The following is a 22948-nucleotide window of genomic DNA, read 5'->3' on the forward strand; positions in this document are numbered from 1 at the left end:
GAAAAAATGCACAGCCTCCAAGTCAAGAGTTATGTTTTATTTGGTGGACAAAAGGGAGGCATTAAGCCTGAGATGCAACCTCTCGGATAGCTCTGAGGGACTGTACCAGAGAGGTAAGGGAGGGGCCAGAGTATAGGGGTTTCTCCGGTGGCGCCTGTGGTAAAGCACCCGGCTGCCAACACAGGAGATGTAAGAGATGCGGGCTTAGTCCCTGGGTGGGGAAGATCCCCTGGAGGAGGGCATGGCAACCCACTCCAGTATTCTTGCCTGGAGAATCTCGTGGTGAACCACTGTCCGTAGGGTCGCAAAGAGCTAGACTGAAGTGACCTACCATGCATAGTTGACTTACAGTGTTGCACAAAAGGGAAAAGAGTCACAGATGTAGAAAACAAACTTGTGGTCGTTAAGGGGGAGAGGCGGGGCAGGGGTAAATTGGAAGCTTGGGATTGACATTGAGGTTTTTGCGACAAAGACCAGGTAGTTGGAACTCAGCAGGCCCCAGCGAGATATGAACTCACGACCCCTGGTTTACAAGACCAGTTGCTGTAACTCCTGAGCTATAGGGCCTCATATCTAAAGATTATCATTAATTAAAGAAAACCAGATATCTCAAGTTAATGAATTTAGCACTTTTCTATGTATGAGAAGATGCAAGAGCCTGGGCTTTCGGAAATCATGCCTCTGATGTACACCTTAGCTATCTGGGTCAGGGCCCTGCTCTTCCCCTTCTTGAGTCCCCTCAGGGCTGGCTGGGTTTGACAACGACAGCATCCTTTCTTTACTGCCATGACGGGCAGCATGTTTCATTCACAATAACTGGAAGTCTAGGAGTAAGGTGTCCGCAGAGTTGATCCCTCCTGAGGATTCCCAGGTGGCGCTAGTGGTAAAGAACCCACCTGCCAATGCAGGGGACATAAGAAACATGTGTTCAGTCCCTGGGTCAGGAAGATCCCCTGCAGGAGGGCACAGCAACCCACTCCAGTGTTCTTTCCTGGAAAATCCCATGGACAGAGGAGGCTGGCGGGCTACAGTCCGTGGCGTCTCAGAGTCAGACGTGACTGAAGTAACTTTGCACGCATGCACACAGGAGGGCTGTGAGACAAGTTTTTCCATGCTTCTCTCCTGACCTCTGATGCTTTGCTCACATTCTTTGGTGTCTCTTGGTTTATGGATGCCTCACCATCACCTCCGCTTTCATCTGCACGTGTCTCTATATGTGCGTCTCTGCATCCAGATTTACCCTTTTCAGGAGGACAATGGTCATACTGGATTAGGGCCACCCTAGTGACCTCGATTTACCTTGATTTCCTCTGTAAAGACAGCATCTCCAGATAAGACCACATTCTGAGGCACAAGGGAAGCGGGGGACCAGGAGTTAAGACTCTGTCTTTTGGAGGGGACACAGTTCAACCTGTGATAGATCACTTACTTTCAAAATGATTTTAGTATGAGATTGGAAGGACTAATGGTGAAGCTGAAGCTCCAATACTTTGGCCACCTGATGGGAACAGCCGACTCATTGGAAAAGACTTTGATGCTGGGAAAGAATGAGGGCAAGAGGAGAAGGGGATGACAGAGGATAAGATGGTTGGATGGCATCACCGACTCAGTGGACATGAGTTTGAACAAACTCCAGCAGTTAGTGAAGGACAGGGAATCCTCACATGCTGCAGTGCATGGGGTCACAGAGTTGGACATGATTGATCAACTGGACAGCAACAACCAATCATTCATTTATCACTTCCTGAGACTATGTATTGACTGTTTCCCTACTCATCCCTTTAACCCAGCCTCTCTAATAAACCCCAGCTGTGTTTTTGAATAAACTCTCTCTTAGCATGACAGCTCTTGAGTCAATTGAGGGGCCCCTCCCCCACAGTGCCCCTCTGGTGGGTCGAGTTGACTAATTTAGCAGCAAACTTCTTTCTCGGCGGGCTCCCCCCAGAGGCCTTAATTCTGAGTGAGGGCAAGATAACTTGCAGGGAGGACACTCACAGATTAACAAACTGTTTGCCTGGTACAGAGTTCAAAATTATAAGGCAAGGGCGTAAGGTAATCATCACAGAAACTGGTTTTGAGGATCCTGAAAGTAGCAATTGAGATGAGTTCTAAGTGTGGCACTGTGTCCTGCATTTGTCTCATCTGAAGGGCTTGACAGCTCCTAAGGAGATAAACACAGTTGGAAGATGTACTGGGAAGTGTGTGGGCTGAATACAAAACAGTGCCACTTGTTCTGCTGCGACTGTGAGCAAAGGCACCTGAGTTTTGAGGCTCAGTATACACAGTAGACAGTTCACGCTGACTGTCTCACTGGACGTACTATGCCCCAGTGCGAAGGAATGGCGAGCATCGATTATTTGAAAGATGCCATGTCTGCTGGGTGAGGAGAGTGGATGGGTTTGAATGGTAGGTAAAGAAACATGTAAACTCCCCCAGACCCGGTATCTGTTCATGAAGTTTTTGAGTTGCCAGTTGGGAATGGGGTCCATAGTTACAGATTATCTGCTTTTTCAAGAGAAGCTAAAAAACCTGGAGTTTTAATATGGAATCTTCTCACTTTAAAATGTTGCCTGCTAATTCGATAATTGTATTTTGTTATTTGCTTGTTTCTTTTGAGGTTGACCAGACCAAAGAATACATGTCAGTGGGCCACAGGTACCTCTTGGGCTGCGACTTTAGTGTTTCTGTTCTAGAATAATCTTCTGTTTTGAAAGACCAAAATCTAATGTGTTTTAATTAAATAACCATCTAGATAGCAATTATTTAGTCCTGCTTTATTCTTTTAAGCTGAACAAATTCATAGTGAATAAGATTATTTAATACTTATAATTTGTAAAATTAGAAATAAAAACATATCTATTAGCCCTAGGAAACCCAAATCCAAAAAAAAAAAAAAAAATCCAGCAAGAAACCAATGGGAATATGTGTCTCATAGTATCTTCTAGACTGGTGCCTGCAACCACTTTACTTATTCAGCTGCTTGCTTTACAGCATCCTGCAAGATAGGTCTGTGTGTCACTCTGTGCTTCAGAAGGATAGTAGAAAGTGGGGACCCCCATGCCCTTTGTTGTTATTACTATTATTATTTTCAGCATTATTATTATAACAGTGATAATAATACCTTCCAATTCCCACTTGTGTCCTATATATTATGCACTGTGTTAAGATTGTTGTCTTATATATCCTCAGTCTTGAAAGGTTATCATTACTTTCAGTTTCTAGATAAGGAAGCTGAGCTTAGTCCCTACATCATGCCTGGAGTTTATAATGGAATATCAGGTGCTATTTCTTACAGGTTTTATAACTTTTTAATTTCATAGTTCATCATGGGGTGGCAGGCATAAACTTTTGGATTTTTAAAAATGCTTGTAAAGTTGTAGAGTAAAGTCTGTGGGTATTAGAGATGTTTCAAATCAAAATAAACCAAAAAAAGTTACAAACAGAGAAGAAAACAAAATCAGAGTTTCCTACTTTTAGATATGTCTACTCAGACTTTTCTTGGAAAGAAAATGCAAGGCAGGGTACACCTGCTTGGTATTAGGGTTATCAGGGTCCTAATTTACGAATCAGTTCTCAAATTGAAGCCTGTCTGAGGCAGCCAGCATGGAAATATGTTCAGGCATACACAGAGGATTATTTACTTAGACTGATACAGTTTTTTACAAAGTGGAGATTTGAAAACCCTGAGAGTTCAGATCAGAACGTAGCAAGTGGAGAAGTGACTCAAGATGACTCAAATGAATGCAGCATAAAGTCTCTTCATACACAAGAAAAGCAGAAACATTATAGCGAGCCAGAAAAATAAACACCCACAGCCTGCCCTTTCCAGGCTTTAAAATGAAGTGTCATAGAAGATGCTAGAAGAGACCATTTCCTCACTGCAGGGTTTTAAGAGCTTTATTGGTAGTCTCCATTTAGTTGGAAATAAGTGTGCATTTCTTGGTCTATGAAGCACTGTTCCCCCAAGCATGAAAGTGTTAGTTGCTCAGTCATGGCTGACTTTTTGCGACTCCATGAACTGTAGCCCACTAGGCTCCAATGTCCATGGAATTTCCCAGGCAAGAATACTGGAGTGGGTTGCCATTCCCTTCTCCAGAGGATCTTCTTGACTCAGGGATCAAATCCAGGTTTCCTGCATTGTAGGCAGATTCTTTACCATCTGAGCTACCAGGGAAGTCCAAAGATTAATACTATTATATGAAAACAAACTTGGAAGTTCAGTCTTCGAGCTGGTTGTTTAAGTGTTTGTTGACATCTTAATCTCACAGCTTCAGTTGTGTCTGACTCTTTGCGACCCCATGGACTGTAGCCCCCCAGACTCTCTGGCCCTGGGATTTCCCCAGCAAGGATACTGGAGTGGGTTGCCATGCCCTCCTGCAGGGGATCTTCCCAACCCAGGGACTGAACCTGCATCTCTTATGTCTTCTGGATTGGCAGGTGGGTCCTTTGCCACTAGCACCACCTGGGAAGCACTACAGCTTTATTTGTTGACCCAGCTCTGCAGTTAAACATTCCCTGAGCAACACAGTCTTCTGTACTCACACGCATCTCCTGCTTTTCAAAAATGCTGATTTCAAGAGAATTATCATATATCAGTGAGTGATTATGCTGGATTGGAACAAAATTAAGGAGAAATTTATTTTCCAATACAGAGGAACTTGAAAGTAGGATCTGAGAAGGCAAGAAAAACTCAAAGTGAAAAATGCATAAGCTCCCAGGGAGAAGAATATTCCCATTCCTGATTATTTTCCAGGTAGAATAGTCGCTTAATAAATATGTAGTAAGTGATCATTGTATCCCAAGAAATATCCTAGAGTTCACTTATGAATAAAAGACAGTTTCTGCCTTTGGGTAACTTTTCAAAAATCAAAAGTTTGATCAAGTCAATAAGTGAATTCAGAAGACAAATTGCTTGTCCACCATGCTGTGCTAGGTTTGTTTGGTTTTTTTTTTTGTGGATCAGGAGAGTCATGGAATTAATCCAATTTTTACTCCTCTTCCACTGACTTGCAACCTTTCAAGCGGGTTCCTGACTGTCAGCTTCCTCTCTTATAAGAGATGGAATAATAATTCCAGTCTTGTAAATCTCACAGCTGTATAGATCTCACAGGGCTGATATTCACAGGGTATCACACAAAATAATGGCTGTGAAGCCCTTTGAAATCCAGGAAACATTATGTAGTCCCCATCTTCTAGAAACCTATGTTAGGGTCAGAGAGGTAAGACAGACAAATGTGAACCAGCCAACACAAACTCCTGGACAGTCCATGTTCAAGAACCAACTATTCAGTAGATACTTTAACCTATCATTGGAAAAGAAAGCTCAAAATGGAGCAGTTGGGTAAAAATGTGATTTAAAAATAAAATATTGAGAAATCTAGTATTATGTGTTGATCACAACTATGTACTCTGCATGGTTTGGGCTTCCCAGGTGGTGCTAGTGGTAAAGAGCCCACCGGCCAATGCAGGAGATGCAAGAGATGCACATTCGATCCCTGGGTCGGGAAGATCCCCTGGAGAAGGACATGGCAACCCACTCCAGTATTCTTGCCTGGAGAATCCCATGGACAGAGGAACCTGGTGACCTGTGGTCCATGGAGTTGCAAAGAGATCTTTACCACGAATCCTGAGAAGTGACTGTCCTGTTAGGATTCCTTCTAAGGCAGTCTAGCCATCCGTGCTTTGCATGCCCTGGAAGGACCACTATGGAGAGGCGCCCGCCACAACATCCATATATCGACACCACGCTCCAGGACTCCCCTATCTCTTTGGACAGGGTATCTCCCCACCTTTGATTAACTTCCCACCTCTAAATTTCATAAAAGGTCCTGGAGTCATCTACATGTTTTGCATACACGGACTGTCTAGATTTTAATCTGAGTCCATCTGACAACAAGCAAGAAAATGGAGCTTAGGATACCTGAGTGAGGCTGTGTGACTTATATGAAGATAAAGGGACAGGCTGATTATCATAAAATTAATAGATTCTAGAAAATACATAAACACTTTAATAGCACTGAAACCTTAGGGAAAATAATATTCCTATCTCTTTTGAAAAATCAGGTGATTGTTTAAATCACTGCACTCTTTGCGGATCCACTATCCAATAGTTCTGGCCCAGAAAGACTTCAGTTTTCCCATGTCATGTTTTGCCTTTTCAGTTTGTGAAGGGTAGATTGTTAGTCCTGAGCCCCAGCTGGTCTCCCCAAGATACATATTTCTATGGGAAACTGAAATTGCAGAGAAGCCAAATACGAAGATAGGAAATGATTTTAGCCGCACAGTTCCGTTTCTACTGGGCCTGTCCCGATTTGCTGTAAATCAGCATGAGAACCAACATGTCTTTCCCACTGGACTAACAGCCTTCTCTCTTTCCCAGTGCTCTGTCTCCTGTGGTGGTGGAGTACGGATTCGCAGTGTCACGTGTGCCAAGAACCACGATGAGCCCTGCGACATGACAAGGAAACCCAACAGCAGAGCTCTCTGTGGCCTCCAGCAGTGCCCGTCTAGCCGGAGAATCCTGAAGCCCAACAGAGGCACGATTTTCAGTGGGAAAAATCTACTGACACCTGACCCCTTGAAGCCTGTCCCTCCAACTACACCTAGTCCTAGGACGCTGACTACACCCAGTCCCGGGGTCCTGACTACACCCACAGTGCCTGGGCCTCTGAGCACAAGCACTCCGACAATTAACATCCCTGATCCTACCATAGCCTCCAAAGGAGGAGACCTTGATGGGAAGCAGGGGCAGAATAGTCCAATCCAAACTGAACTGGACACCCATAATGTCATTTCCACTGGAAGTACTTCCCAGCCCATCCTCACTTCCTGGTCTTTGAGCATCCAGCCAAATGAAGAGAATGTTTCCAATCCCGACACTGGTCCTACCTCAGAGGGAGACCTTGTCATCACGACGACGAGTGGTTCTGACTTGTCTACTTCCAGCAATGCTGTGACTTGGCAGGTGACTTCGTTTTACAGTCCCTTGACCAAAGAGCCAGAAATGGAGATTCACAGTGGCTCAGGGGAAGGCAGTGAACCATCTGAGGAAAAAAATGAGAACAACTCTGTGACATGGACCAAGATCAGAGTACCTGGAAATGATGCTCCGGGGGAAAGAAGTATTGAAATACCACTTGGACCTCCACCAACACCTTATCTTGGGGGGACATCTCTATGGCCACCCTTTAGCACAGTATCAGAAGGACTGGTACCCAGCCAAAGGCCCATTACTCTCAAAAATGGAGCATCCAGAGCTGAAGGGACGGTCACTGAAAAGCCAGCTAATACTCCACTCCCTGTGGACCACCAGCCAGCATATTCCAAAAAGCCAGTAAACCCTCACCCCTCAGAACTTCCAAGCAACATGAATCTAACACAGAGTTCTGGACCAGTCCTGACCAAGGAAGATGCAACAAGTCTGATGGCTGAGGGATTTTTGCTGAATGCCTCGGATTATAAGCAGCTCTCGATGGGACACAGCCCTGCCTACTGGATTGTTGGAAACTGGAGTGAGGTAAGAGTTCTGTTTCTTACCCAAACCTGATTCTATATGGAATTAGCTAGGAGTGTTGCATTTCTGTGCAGATTTCCAAATGGACTTGAAAAAAATGAAGCAATCAGATCCATGCCCTCATCTCCCTCTTCATCTAACTCCAAAAAAAAAAAAAAAAAAAAAAAGTCCAGGGAAAGAGAACAAATGTAGTGAGATAGAGTGAGGAGAACCTAGAACTGAATCAGGAGACCTGAGCCAGCTAGTTGTGTGATAGTAGAGAATTCAGTCTGCCTCTCTGAACCTGCTTTTGATCTACAGAACAGTGAAGCTAGTACAAATCACCTCTTTTCTCCAATGTCACTTCCAGCTACAAACTGTAAACATCCTATGATGAAGGACCAGAGAATCCATAGGATTCAAAGAAACCTGTGGGAGGACCTGAGTTCCCATTTCATTCAGAAAGCCAATGTTGAGAATCTGGTTTAAAACTATCAAGTAGTCACAATTGGAATAGAAATCTAAAGCAAACTTCTTTAAAAGAATTCTATGCTTACTTTATTAACGATTTCTTTCTTTCTTTTTTTTTTTTGGACTCAGTGTTTGCTTGTATTAAAAAAAATTCTTTTGAAAAAAACTATTTTGACTCATAGAGTAAGAAGAAAATAAACATGATGGCAAAACATTGGTTCTTGTTTTCAGGCTTCAGGAATTTGGCTAGATATTTGTTTCTCCATTTCTAGAACTAATTGCATCCTTTGAAGCATCACAATCATTTTTCACCCATTTGCATTTTGAATGTACAGTATTTGAACTTGCTAAAAATAAATTGACAACTGAAAAGAGAACTTTGTGGCAAAATAATCACATGTTCAAATCATTCAGCAATTTTTATGACGATGCATGACTCATCTCCCTAGCTAAAAAGAAGTATTAACAGCTAATGTAAAAATAACAATACATTTAATTTACAAAGCTGTTAATTTCCAAACCACTTTCATATGTAGTCTCCTATTTTCTCCTTTTCATAGTCCTGGGGAGCAGGTAAGCACTCCATTTATACCAATTTACAATTACAGAAACTAAGATTTTTAACAGTTAAGTGACTTGTCTATAGACATGTCAATTGGAAGATGAGCCTTCTAAATCTTTCCACTCTAATCCGCAGGCTCTCTAGTGAATTTTAGCAGCAGCTGACAAGTTTAAATTCTGTTGTATGAATTAGTCAGCATCACTGGTCCCAAAATTGACTATACTGGCAAAGAGTAGGTATATGCAACCTTTCAAATTTTTTAATTTGCATTCAAACTATGCTCTCACGTTGATCTATTTTGATTTCTAAAGTGAAATCATGTTCATTACATTTTCTGTCAATGGAGCATCATCTTATTATCTCCTTTTGCAAGTAAAAAATCCAGTTTCAGGAGGACAAAAAAGATTTCCAGGCTTAGAGTAATCCAATTTGTTCAGAAAAGGAGAGGAATGAGTCTCAGATCCCTGACATTTTGGTCAGATTTCTTTCCGTTCAGTTCAGTTCAGTTGCTCAGTCATGTCCGACTCTTTGTGACCCCATGAATCGCAGCACGCCAGGCCTCCCTGTCCATCAGCAACTCCCGGAGTTTACTCAAACTCATGTCCATTGAGTTGGTGATGCCATCCAGCCATCTCATCCTCTGTCGTCCCCTTCTCCTCCTCCCCCAATCTTTCCCAGCATCAGGGTCTTTTCCAATGTTAGCAAAGTCTAATTGGGCTCTTAATGATGAGGGGGACATTGACAGTGAATACGTATGAAGTGTGTGCCATGCTTTATAGAATGACTTTATGCTAATTCTCTGCACTGCCCAAGGAGATTGGTAATATGGCTCCCATTGTTGAGATGAGGAAGAGCTGAAAGGTGAAAACTAGCCAGAATCACACACACACACACACACACACACACGGCAGAGATCTGAACCTAAGCAGATGGACTTCATAGCCTATGATCCGTTGCTTTACAATCAGAAACCTCACCACTCTCTCTACCTTCTGTTATATTTGTTTCTTCTTTGATCATATGATCCATAAAAATAATGCCAGTTATGTGGTAACCCTGGGTAGACAGATGAGAAAATCACATGGTTCATAAGAAGGTGCTTTCGAATAACATTGAGGGCCTGTGGTTATTTTTGAGTTCACAGGAGCAAATCGTCACTGAAGTGGATTCAGCCAGCCTAGATATTTGAAATAAAAATGTACTGTGTAGGTTTTATGAATGATATCATTTCACATAGTACCCTCAAAAGGTATTTTTCCTTTCAAAAACATGGGTCACCCCTAAAGAACTTAAATAGGCTCATTGTCCTCTATCCAACAAAACAGTCTGGTCTAAATTCAACAACAAAGAGAACAAGGTATGGAAACAGAGGCTACCTGTTAATTTTTAGGATTTTGTTAGTCAATGGAGATGAAGTCTGAAAGCACCTTCTGTTAAAGACACCGTGGGTCTCGAGAAAAATATGAGGTAGGACAAACAAGGGGTGAATGACTAGATGAAAGGCATGCATATGGTATCAATATCAGAATAAAGTATGAATGATATATTGTACATAATGGCATATGCACAATCTGTGTGTATACTTAGAAGTCACACACAGATGCACACATGAGAGGTAGGCTGTTGTTAACAAATAGAGCCAAACAAGTTACGGTTCACCAAAATGGAAGTTGATTTCTCACGCACATAACAATACATGGTAATTCCGTGTCTCCAGTGGTAGCAGTAGAGAATGAGGCTCTGACCCACGTAACAGTTCTTTGAGACTCCAGTCTGACAATGGCTCTCCCATCCTCCCATCTTCAAATTGGCCCTGGGGTCACCATCCTAGTCACAGTCAGGAAGGAAAAGAGCACAGAGGCTCTCCCGCGGGAGATTTTATGGGCCAAACCTAGAAGGGGGCATTTTTCACTTTTGCTCATGTTCCACTGTCTAGAACTCAGTCATTTGACCCAAGCAAAGTGCAAAATGGATAGAAAACATAATCTAGTTGAATGCCCAGGAGGATGAGGAAAAAGGACTGCAGTGAGGATCTAGCAGTCTCTGCCACTGAAAGACATGGCCCACTGTGTGTTTTAGGTAGCCCGTTCCGGAAGCGGTGAGGATGAGGGATATGACATGTTGGGAGGATACTGCAGTAGTCTAGATGAGGAATGAGAACTGTGACAAGAATGCTTGGGATGAAGGGGGAAAGATAAATTCAGGAGGCATGGGGAACTTAAAATCAGTAGGACTCTGAATAATTGGATGTGGAATGTGAGGAGAAGAGAGGTGTGGAGGAGTCTGCATGACTATTCCATTGAAATCTTGGGTAGCCAATGGGTGGTGTTCCCATTAACTGAGATATCATACAATGCACAGAAAGAGTGAGTTTCAGCAGAGACGAAGAAAGGATGATGAGTCCAGTTATAGACCGAGTTTAGTTGGCAGGACCTCTGGGCTATCCAAAGGATAACCAGAAGATATTTGTGTATATTTATCTGAGGTTCTTGAGAGTGGTGAAAACTGGAGATGGCATTTGGTAGCCATGAGAGAAGTTCAGGGAGAAGTTCAAACCTTGGAAGTGAGAGAGGTCATCCAAGTACAACCTGTAGGCTGCAAACAGGAGTGGCCTAAGGATGGGACTCTGGGGAAAAACCCCAACATTTTAAGCAGCTGGCTGACAAAGAGGTCACATGTGAAAGACTAGTAAGGAACAGTCTACTAATTAAGACTCAAATCAAGAGGTGTGGTGCCATGGACATCAAGCAACGTGAGAACTCACAGTGGACCTAGTGGATCTTACAATGAGCAAGTCACTGGTGACTTTTGGGGGAACATTTATAATATTGAAATGGAAGGAGACACTAAAGTACAGCCTAAAGGAGAGACCCTTTCAGATGAAACAGTCCTCACATTAGGAGTGTTAATAAAGATGGACAGCTCTTCTCAGTCCACAGAATAATACATTACAAAAGTTTCATTAAAAAGTAGCTTTGAATGACCTAGAAATTAGTTTCCTTTCCCATCCTCTTATGTAAATGTGTTTTAATGCTTTTGTCCTGAGGATATTTAATATATGTTAATTAACTGACAAGTGTTAATTGATCTAGTGAGAAGTTATTATATTCAAACAGAGTAAACCTAAATAGAAGTACCTATCAACTCCAATGACTGTGTAAGCCCAGAGGTTAATTGAAACATTCTGACTATAGGCAATCACGATACAAAGAATTAATTCTATCTCCTGTCATCCTTTGACTTTGACAGAAATAAACTGCCTTATTGAGTACATCCTAGCTCACCCAATATTTGGCAACCATGGTGGAGCTGTTGGGAACTATTAATCTAGGCAGTTTGGCTGGAAAAAGGGAGTTGGCCCAGACTGCAGAGGTTTTTCGAAGAAGCCAATGGCACCCCACTCCAGTACTCTTGCCTGGAAAATCCCATGGACGGAGGAGCCTGGTGGGCTGCAGTCCATGGGGTCGCTAGGAGTTGGACACGACTGACCGACTTCACTTTCACTTTTCACTTTCATGCATTAGAGAAGGAAATAGCAACCCACTCCAGTATTCTTGCGTGGAGAATCCCAGGGATGGGCGAGCCTGGTGGGCTGCCTTCTATGGGGTCTTACAGAGTCAGACATGACTGAAGTGACTTAGTAGCAGCCGCAGCAGCAGAGGTTTTTAAAGCTACAAGGGTAATATGAGACTAGAAGTCAACATTTGGCAGGAGTCCCCTACATGACTGGGCTTGGTGCCTGCGCCCTTTAAGCGTCTTTTGAAACAAAACGTTTAATACACAGAACTGTCTGAGAGGATCAGGATTCAGAATGAAAACTTTGGGTTGTGAATTTCCACTGTCCCCTGATTTTTTATTCTACCCATCTCTGAAGTTGTTTCTTCAGGATTGTCCCTCCCTAGAACGGTCTCATTGGCCACTCAGCCACTACACCTTAGGAAGCCCAGGATAACCACTGATATCAGGCTTCCCTGTCCTACTAGAAAAACCCTCACAGTTTTTTGGGTCTGTGTCTGTCCTCTCATCATGTCTGTCATCTTCTCTTTATTTCCTGTTTACTTGTTTAGTTGCTCAGTCATGTACAACTCTTTTGCCACCCCATGGACTGTAGCCCGCCAGGCTCCTCTGTCATGGGAGTCTCCAGACAAGAATACTGCAGTGGGATGTTCGTTGCAGCACTGTTTACAGTAGCTAGGACATGGAAGCAACCTAGATGTCCATTGCCAGAGGAATGGATAAGGAAGTTGTGGTACATATATACAATGGAATATTACTCAGCTATAAAAAAAAAAGACTGCATTTGAGTCAGTTCTAATAAGGTGGACGAAACTGGAGCCTATTATACAGAGTGAAGTAAGGCAGAAAGAGAAACACCAATACAGTATATATTAACACATATATATGGAATTTAGAAAGATGGTAATGATGACCCTATATGCAAGACAGCAAAAGAGACACAGATGTAAAGAACAGACTTTTCGACTCCATGGAAGGAGAGGGTAGGACGATATGAGAGAATAGCATTGAAACATGTATATTACCATGTGTTAAATAAATGTCCCGTGCAAGTTCAATGCATGAAGCAGGGCACTCAAAGCTGGTGCTCTGGGACAACCCAGAGGGATGGGGTGGGGAGGGAAGTGGGAAGGGGGTTCAGGATGGGGAGACATCTGTACACCTGTGGCTGATTCATGTTGATGTATGGTGAAAACAACCAGAATATTGTAAAGTAATTAGTCTCCAATTAAAATAAATCAATTAATTGAAAAAAAGAATACTGGAGTGGGTTGCCATTTCCTTCTCCAGGGGATCTTCCCAACCCAGGGATTGAACCCACGTCTCCTGCATTGCAGGCAGTTTCTTTACCACTGAGCCACTGGGGAGGCCTCAATGAACAGGAAATAAAAACATCATGTCTGTCATCTCTGTATTTCCTGCTCATTTAGGCCCCGTGTTTTCCAGTCTGCTGCTGGGTGGCATATAAAAAAAAAGCAGGGATGCTTTGTTTATTACTGTGCTGGTGGAGGGGCTGATGCCAGCATTCAGAGTCTAGGAGCCACAGATCACGAGGGTCCTGTGACGTTGTGGGAAATCCAAAATGCCGATAGAGCCACAGTGGTCGAGAATGGTGGACGCTCAGTCGCTACTCTAGTTAGGACCCTTGCCCTTGCTGGTCTGGGTACTTACTATCTCTCCTCTCCCCAATGCTTTCCACATATCATCACAAGCAATGTATTGCCATATTACTCTTCCGAAAGGGATTTCCTAATCATTCCAAACACCTACTCATAAATTGCTAATGTCTCTTCATTGCATATCAGATCATATAAAGTCCACTCTAATATCCAACAGCCTTCACATCCTTGAATGATTCAGCTTTCAACATACTATGTCCTATGCCTTCACCCACCTAAGCCTAGCAAATCTCAACTGCTGTGTTTCCACTAAACCTTCTGCTCATCTCAGCTCAGTGCCTTTGTTTCCATGGTTTTCTCTGCCTGAAACTTCCTTCTCCTTCTTTTATTAATAAATCCTACCTGTTCTTCAGTATCAAGCTTTGAGCTGCTTCTTCCGTAAAGACTTTCTTGCTGTTTAATATTGGAAGTAAGTTCTCAAGTTCCTTAGCATTCGATCAGAAATCTCTCTTACCTTGTCCTCCCACTTTCTGTCCTGTGCTGAAGGGCTGTTCACAGCATATTCCTCTAACTACTTGTGATTTCAAATATTAAATGTGTATGTCTGATTCTTTGTGAACCCATGGAGTATAACCCACCAGGCTCCTCTGTCCATGGGATTCTCCAGGCAAGAATACTGGAATGGGTAGCCAATCCGTTCTCCAGGGGATCTTCTTGACCCAGGGACCAAGCCCAGGGCTCCTGCACTGCAGGCAGATTCTTTACCATCTAAGCCACCAAAACCAAGTTCATATTGTGTATAGACATAAAACTTGAAAGCAGACATTCTGGGTTTGAGTATTAGCTCCATCACTTACTCTGTATGTTTTCTCCACACCCGTTTTCTCATTTTTAAAATGAGGATGACAATGCCTGATTCATACGATTATTATGAAATAAGAGGAATAACTGTGTAGAAGAGTGTCAGGCATATAGGAAGTGCTCAGTAAGTATTTGCTTTGAGATATATTACAAGACAGAAAACTCAGGAGCTTCACAGTGTGCATGGGTGTGGATCTCATTGCGACAGAAGATCACTTCTCATCTCACGGCCTCTTCATTCAGTCAGATGCCCTGGGCCAGTCAGTGAATTGTATGCGGTACAGTCGTGTAAATGGAAGTGACTATAATTTTCCACAGCCTTTCACAGCAGTTTTCACTTGATTCTGATATAGCCCTGCACGGCAGTTCCAGTTCTGAACACCCCAATACCTGCTCCTTGACCTGGTAAATCAGTTATCACAGGGTCACTGGCTGGAACGAGGGAGAAGGTTCCCAGGACAAAGAGAAGCTATTCCTCTCCCTCCTTGGGATCTTCTGTTCTCTGCAGCCCACTCCCAATTTTAAACCGACATAAGAGACGATCAGTGGAATCCCCTTTTGCTTACTGCATTCTATGAATGTCCTCCTGTCATCTTTGTCTTTGGACTTGTTTGCTGCCTAAATAGAAATTGTCAAAAAGGAATTAAACAAATGTCTGCTCACATCTGAACCCTACAGGACCAGACTCAGAGCCCCAGAGATACATGTTTATTTACCACGTAAATATGGCACAAAGAGCTACAGACATCAGCAGGCACACTGCTCCTGTCCTGGGTTTGTAACAAACACTGTTTTTCTCCTTGCCATGGTGTAAAATTAACATTGTAGTGTCTGTGTGACCTCAAACATGACTGCTAAGCTCTCTGGGCCCCAGAAATCTGGAAAGTGGGACTCATAACGCTGACTTGGCAGGTATACTATGTGTGTTGTTATGTGCTGTGTGTGTTGTTGTTATTCAGTCGCTCAGCTGTGTCCGACTGTTTGCCACCCATGGACTGCAGCATGCTAGGCTTCCCTGTCCTTCACTATCTCCCGGAGCTTGCTCAATCACATGTCCATTGAGTTGGTGATGTCATCCAACCATCTCATTCTCTGTCGTCCCATTCTCCTCCTGCCTTAAATCTTTCCTAGCATCAGAGTCTTCTCTAAAGAGTCGGCTCTGCGCATCAGGTGACCAAAGTATTGGAGCTTCAGCTACACTGCTATGTTTATAGGTAGCATTTCTAGAGCCCTCACTTTGTGCGTGGATTAACTCTACTGTTCTCACAGCAACTTAATAAATGAGGTCCTAGTGTTACCACCAGTTTTACTTGCTAGAGAAGTTAGGAAACCACCAAAGATCACACAATTAGTCAACTGCAGAATTCTAATTGTATCCTGAGTCTCCAAGGTTAGAGAAAATATAGGAAAAGTAACTGTTGTGTAGTTGTATCCAATGTCTATTACAATAGTGCTATACAACAACCAACCATAAAACCTCAGTAAACGTTCATTTTTGTCCATGAGTCTGTGGGTTGCTGAACGTGTCTTCTGACCCAGGCTGAGCTTAGCTGATCTCAGCTTGGCTTGTCATGCATCTGGTAAAGGGTTGGCTGAAGCCTGGCTGGTCTGGGATGGCCTCAGCTGGGTCACCCAGCTCAATTTCACATGATCTCTCATCCTTCAGTAGGTTAGCCAGTTTTATTTTCATGGCAGAGACAAGGGTCCAAGACAGAGAACTGGAACAAGCAAGATTTCTTAAGAACTTGCACAGCATCATCCACTGCAATTTCTTGGCAAAAGAAAAGTGAAATAACAGTCCTGATTCAACAACTGGGGAAATACATTCTATCATTTGATGAGAGGAGCTGTGAAGTCCATTGCAAATAGCATGGGTGTGAACAGTGGGGCCACTAGTGCAATGAGTCTATGCACTTCAGCTGTTATTATCTCTAATATATATTATATATATGGGCTTCCCTGGTAGCTCAGCTGGTTAAGAATCTGCCTGCCATGTAGGAGACCCCAGTTTCACTCCTGGCTCGGGAAGATACCCTGGAGAAGGGATAGGCTACCTATTCTAGTATTCCTGGGTTTCCCTGGTGGCTCAGCTCGCTTAAAGAATCCTCCTGCAATGTGGGAGAACTGGATTCAATCCCTGGGTTGGGAAGATCCCCTGGAGAAGGGAAAGGCTACCCACTCCAGTATTCTGGCCTGGAGAATTCCATGGACTGTATAGTCCATGGGGTCACAAAGTGTCAGACATGACTGAGTGACTTTCACTTTCATATTATATATATATATATGTATTATGTATATGTGTATATATGTACTATGTATATATATGAATTATGTGTATATATGTATTATGTGTGTATATATATATATACACACACACACACATAGGTCTGTGGAATGACTACGAGCTACAGGCATGCTGCTGCATTTCATCAATGCTGTTCATGGAAAGAGAAGAGTAGAAAATAGCCTAGGTCAACAGTTTTTTCAACTGGCTCATTTATGGAGATAAATGTACTTCGCTGGTGGCTCACTAGTATATATACACACATAATACAGTGCTCAGTTGCTCAGTTGTGTCTGACTCTTTGTGACCTCATGGACTGTAGTCCGCCTGTAGACTCCTCCATCCATGGGATTTTCTAGTAGGAACACTGGAGTGAGTTGCCATTTCCTTCTTCAAGGGACCTTCCTGACCCAGGGATCGAAGCCACCTCTCCTGCATTGCCAGGCTGATTCTTTACCACTGAGCCACCAGGGAAGCCCATTTACCTCCATAAATGAGCCAGTTGAAAAAACTGTTGACCTAGGCTAGTTTCTACTCTTCCCTTCCCATGAACAGCATTGATGAAATGCAGCAGTGTGCCTGTCGCTCGTAGTCATTCCATAGACCTTCTGGCCAGGATACTTTTTAAAGGGAAGCAAATTTCCATTTGCACTGGGTTTTCCTCCCACATAGAAATCAGGGATTCTCAACCCTGGCTGCTTATTAGAATCACCTGGGGTTTGTTTTTTTAACTACTCCTGCCTGAGCCCTACCCTCAGCCATGCAGATTGTTTGGGGCTGGAGCCCCAGCGCTGGTAAGTTTCTGAAGCTCTGCAGGCAGGTTTAGTGAGTAGCCAAGATGGAGCACCCCTGCCTCCAGGGTGGGGTGGGGTGGGGTGGGGTGTACGTGAGGAAGCAGCCCTGAGCCTCTATCATCTCTCCCTCCTCCCCGGGCAGTGCTCCACCACGTGCGGGCTGGGGACCTACTGGCGGAGCGTGCAGTGCAGCACCCAGGTGGATTCCGACTGTGCCGCCCTGCAGAGGCCAGACCCGGCCAAGAGGTGCCACCTCCGTCCCTGCGCTGGCTGGAAAGTGGGAAACTGGAGCAAGGTAATTGATCAGCTCAGCCGTGTTTTGGGGGGCGGAGGTGGAGGGACTTACACCATTTGCTATAGTAGCTTTCCTGCTTCCCTTCCTGCCTCCCTTCTTCCCTTTTCTGTGATAAACTGGCAGATGAGTGAACCACAGGTGTCATAAGCCTACTTTCAGCTACACAGTAGCCTTAGAGCAAGCACGGAGTTTTCATTAGCCCACGTGTTTTTATCCGCTTGTCCTCCCTTACCGGATACACTGAGAAAGAAAGAAGTTAAATTTGTGTAATTTAATTTGCTTGTCCAGCCTGCAACACTATTTCTAAATTGCTTAAACTGAACGTTATAATTAATGATACATGAGCACATGTATAATTAAATCATGGTTCAGCAGCTGCTCACAAAGCATGGAATCTGCCAGACTCCAAATGAAAAGAAAGCTGAAACATCAAAGCTTGGTCTTTAAAAGCATCTTTCCTATATTGATCTCTTTGAAGTGCGATGTTCCTGTCCTTGCTAACCTAGAGTGGTTACTCATTTCTCCGTGCTGACTGTATAGGCCCTGGTGAAAGGCTTTGTCAGGTCTTAGGATTGGTTGGCCTTGGTTTTTCTGGGCAGCAATCAGGCCCAGACTGCCTGTCACTGTGATGGGGCTGAGCCAGCCCTTGGAGGATACAGATGTACCCAGGTCATAGAGACACTGGTCAGGGTGGGATTCAGAGCCACTTGGCAGGAGGGGTGCAGAGGTGTGAGCTGTGCATACATCCTCTGTTGCCAAGCACACCCCCCCATACCCCCTCACACCAAGACACCTTGTAGGCACCTGTCTTCTCTCTGAGGAGCCAGTTTCCCTTGATGGCCTTAACTCAGAAGGAGAAAGAGCTGCCCAGAAGTTTGGGGAGGCTGGCATCTGTTAGCACCCTCATCTGGTGGAAAACTCAGGTCTCCAGACAAGCAGGACCACGAGGTGTCTCACTGGCCGTCTCTGGTTCTCCTGGCAGGCTTACCTGACAGACAGGAGCAGGCTCTGTCATTAATCTGCAATAGGCCCCCTTTCCCAAAGAAAGGCTCTGAGCTTTGGCAAGAGAGAGAAAGTATGGCTGCTCCCTGAGAAAATCACCACACATTTCTTTGATTCCTGCCAACCTGCCTTTCTTCTGTTCTCATACAGTTTTTCTTGAAGGAATGAATGCTGGTTCTGTTTGTTTTTTTTTTCTCTTCCAACTCATAACAAATTCCAAAAGGGACCAAATGCCTATCTACAAATTCTCTTCCTATCCAGAAAAATTTCAAGAAACATTTCTGTCCCTGACCTTGCCAAATGTTGACCAAGTCCTAAATTTCCACTTTCCCATCACTGGGACTAATCCTTTTCTTGGAAATTACATGGCTCATAAAAAGGGCAGATGTGTGAAATAGCTCACACTTTTTAAAAAGGTCAGTCCAGTGTAAAATTCCAGGAATTCTATCTGATATAAAACCAGAATGGGAGAGCCAGTAGCTTGGGGTCAGACCCCCTGAAGGAAGCCCTGCTCTGGCAGCTCATCCCTGCCCTGTCAGCCTCTGGGTCTCTTCTCTGTCATGGCCAGGAGGCTTGCCAATACACTTATTAACCCCTGTGCCACTCCTGGTGTGTTATAGAAGCTATCTTGGACACATCACCAAGTTCTGCCAGAACGTGGTGACCACCATGTCTAAACTCAAATCCTCAGAGTTACTCCATCCCTGTCAGTACTATCCTATGTCCTCCCTCAGGATAATAGATGAACCTTAGGTCAAAGACCCCATTTAACTCCTGAAAGTCAATTGCCCTGACGTCTGTTTTTTTTCTATCAATAGGAATATTGAATGCGGGACTTCCGTTTATCCTAGAGATGCTGATTCAAATTTTATCCTAGACTTTGGTTCCTGAATGACACTAAATTTCGGTGACTAAATTTTTGACTGCCACATTATTAGCCAGCCCGTTTGGATGTCTGAAGTCCAAATCATGTACTAGGAAAGATTTGAAGGGCATCTTAGTTGCACTGTTCTGCTGGGACTCTTAAACTTACTCAGAGGCAGACCTCCAAGCCTAGAGTAGGAAAACATACCCCTGCTTTTATCTTTAAATATCCAGAGTTTGTTGTTTCTGTTGTTTTAGTTGCTGAGTCTTGTCAGGCTCTTTAGTGACCCCATGGACTGTAGCCTGCCAGGCTCCCCTGTCCATGGGATTTCCCAGGCAAGAATACTGGAATGGGTTGCCATTTCCTTCTCCAGGGGATCTTTCTGCCCCAGGGCTCGAACACGTGTCTCCCATGTCAGCAGGTGGATTCTTTACCATCTGAACCACCAGGGAAGCCCATCCAGAGGATTTAAATTCTGCCAACTCGATGGTTCTCCTTTTCACAAACACTTTCTCAGAGGAGTGAATTCTAATTTGATCTTGAGTCTTTCTGCATTATCCCACCAGCCACAAGCCCAGATCCAGAGACACTTTAATCTCACAGCACGAAGGGTATGCCACAGCCTCACCTAAAGCCACAGGGATCTCTCCTGAGGTCCCCCAGATTACTCACCAGAAACTCCCCACTGCTGTGTGTGCAGTCTGAATTGCAGCTGTTTTACAGGCTTCTGTCTCCAGCACCATTCGTCTCCTTGATGGAGTCCTGATACAACTGCTGTGGATACTTTCTCATATTTGTGACAGTACAATGAGCCTGTGTATTAAGATCTCTACCTTTACAAAGTCCAGAAGTTGTTTTTGGAATGGCTTGCTTCTTCTTCATGCATTGATCTATCTGAAACAAAGTTAAGGTAATGGTCTTTAGGTTTGTCCCAGAGGCATACTGGAGAAAGCAGAGTTCTACAGAATTGAATTTTAGAAGCAGCCCTGGGCCTGGGATCAGACATGTCTGGGTTGGCAGCCCCACTCTGTCACCAAGAGCTTCCCTGGCAGCTCAGATGGTAAAGAATCTGCCTGCAATGCAGGAGACCTGGGTTCAATCCCTTGGTTGGAAAGATTCCCCTGGAGGAGGGCATGGCAACCCACTCCAGTATTCTTGCCTGGAGAATCTCATGGATGGAGGAGCCGAGCAGGCTACAGTTCATAGGGTCACGAAGAGTCAGACACGACTGGAGTGACTTAGCACACTAGCACACACACTGTCACCAGCATAGGGTGCTAATCCTTTCTCCCAGCCTCTTAGGAACTGTAGTTTTCTCACCTCTGGGAAATGAAGTACATCATATGGCCTCTACCAACTTCATAAAGTTGTACAAGTCAAAGAATGTTCATGAAACCACTTTGTAAATGGTAAAACACTGTTCAGATAAAGCCTTGGGTGAACTTTGAGCTCTGGGTAAAGGCTAGGAGTAGTTCTCAGGTGTTTACTAACTTCTGGCTTCCTGGACTTGGGGCAGGGGACTGTGGACAGGGGGCAGTGGAGTAAGTCCTGTCAATCCATCAAGTCTCCTCTCCCCAGTACTAAGCAGTCAGGGTCCTCCATGAACTTTGGCAGACTTGACCTCCTTGGTGTCCTGGCACTCACCAAATACCACTACATGCCTGACACTGCACAAGAATTTTAGATGAACAATTTTATTTTCATCCAGTAAAGGACCTTGTTTATAATTCCCACTGAGGAAGTGAAGGCTTAGAGGGTTTAAATCACTAGCACATGATCCATTGGTACTGATACTCTCAATTCTGAAAAACCAGCAACTGGGGGAACACTCATCAGTGTAATGACAGCTTTTCAGAAAGAAAGGAAACACTGCCTAATAAATATGCATGTCAGTTTAAGACGCATGCCAATTTCAGAACATTAAATTTTGTCTAAGGAAAAAGAACTGATTCTTTGATTCTTGTGCTGAAAGAAATGCAATAAGTGACAAAGATGAGCTTAAAAAACCTTCCGTTGGGTTTGACACCAAAGTTGACACCCTCATCACACACTTCCTGACTGAACATTTTGACTGTACCTCCGGCAGTTTTGTAAACTGGTGATTTAACAACCTCTTTATTATCTCTCTCAGAATGATAATAACTTCTCATAGCTCAGTCTAACAGGTTTTGATATTTCTGAAATGAATCAAAGATTTTTACATTTTCTTGGAATGCTCTGCCTCCCCACCTAGGCAGTGTTGCAATTTTATTTTAACAGTAGCTGACTTTATTATCTGTCACATTATTTGGAAAATAAAAGTGGCAACCTTTTCTTATGACCTTGAGTTTCATAACATTCAGTGCTACATTTTTTTTTTTTTGGTTCTGAACTTTTACAAATGAATAATATAGGAAAAGAGCTCCTGTCTTGCTAAATACAGACTTTCATATATAACGTTTCCAGAAACATATTGAAGCCCAGTGTGTAAAATTTCATTAACAGAGAATTGCATGTTATAGGGGGGCTTCTGTGCCGAGAAAGCAAAAATTGACCAGCTAGAAGGAAAATAATACACTAAAAATCACTGCATTTATTTTCTTTTGGTATTATTTACTGTAGGTCTAACCTATTACCTGCTCTTGGAAGCCCCAGGTGTTTTAGATTAAGGGAATCTCTAAGTGAGAAAAGAACAACAATTAAAGAAAGCCTTTAGACTCAGAGAAAGCATGAACCCAATTCCACTTCAGCTGAGGAGTGATGTTCCAACCATGAGATCCTTTATCCTGGCCCCTTCCCATCTCTCTTTCTCCATCCACACCCTCCGTTCCAGCATTCTGATGGACATGTTCCCGAACAAGCCTTGTGCTCCACTCCACTTGCGTACGTCATTCTTTCCACCCTGAATGTCCCCCACACTCTTTGCCAGCTGAGTGAGCATTTACCCATGTTACATAATACAGTTCAAGGTTTGGCTCCTCTTTTCGAGCCTTTCCTTCTTCAAGCAAAATCAACCACCTCCTCCTTTGTTCCTTCACTGGATCATGAACAACGTATGACATATCATCCTTATGACTTCTGTTCATTGCATGACTTTTTCCTTCTGCTAGATTGGCATACAGAAGCTGGCACATAGACAAGTACCTAATAGCAGAGAGGAAGTGACGTGGGGATGGGGTAGAGGAGTAGACAGATGAATGACTTTTGG

At 43.7% G+C, this 22948-nt stretch overlaps 1 protein-coding gene across 2 annotated transcripts in view; it reads left to right on the forward strand.

Moving 5' to 3' along the window:
* ADAMTS12 (ADAM metallopeptidase with thrombospondin type 1 motif 12) overlaps nt 1–22948 on the forward strand; it is a 374380-nt gene that overhangs the window by 318370 nt on the left and 33062 nt on the right. For both annotated transcript variants that reach the window (XM_068990670.1, XM_068990671.1), the window contains 2 exons: nt 6380–7516; nt 17742–17894. In XM_068990670.1, the coding sequence (XP_068846771.1) occupies nt 6380–7516; nt 17742–17894 (1290 nt within the window). The remainder of the gene's footprint in view (nt 1–6379; nt 7517–17741; nt 17895–22948) is intronic.

Source organism: Capricornis sumatraensis, chromosome 18 (assembly GCF_032405125.1).
Source record: "Capricornis sumatraensis isolate serow.1 chromosome 18, serow.2, whole genome shotgun sequence".
In the NCBI taxonomy this organism is placed as follows: Eukaryota; Metazoa; Chordata; class Mammalia; order Artiodactyla; family Bovidae; genus Capricornis; species Capricornis sumatraensis.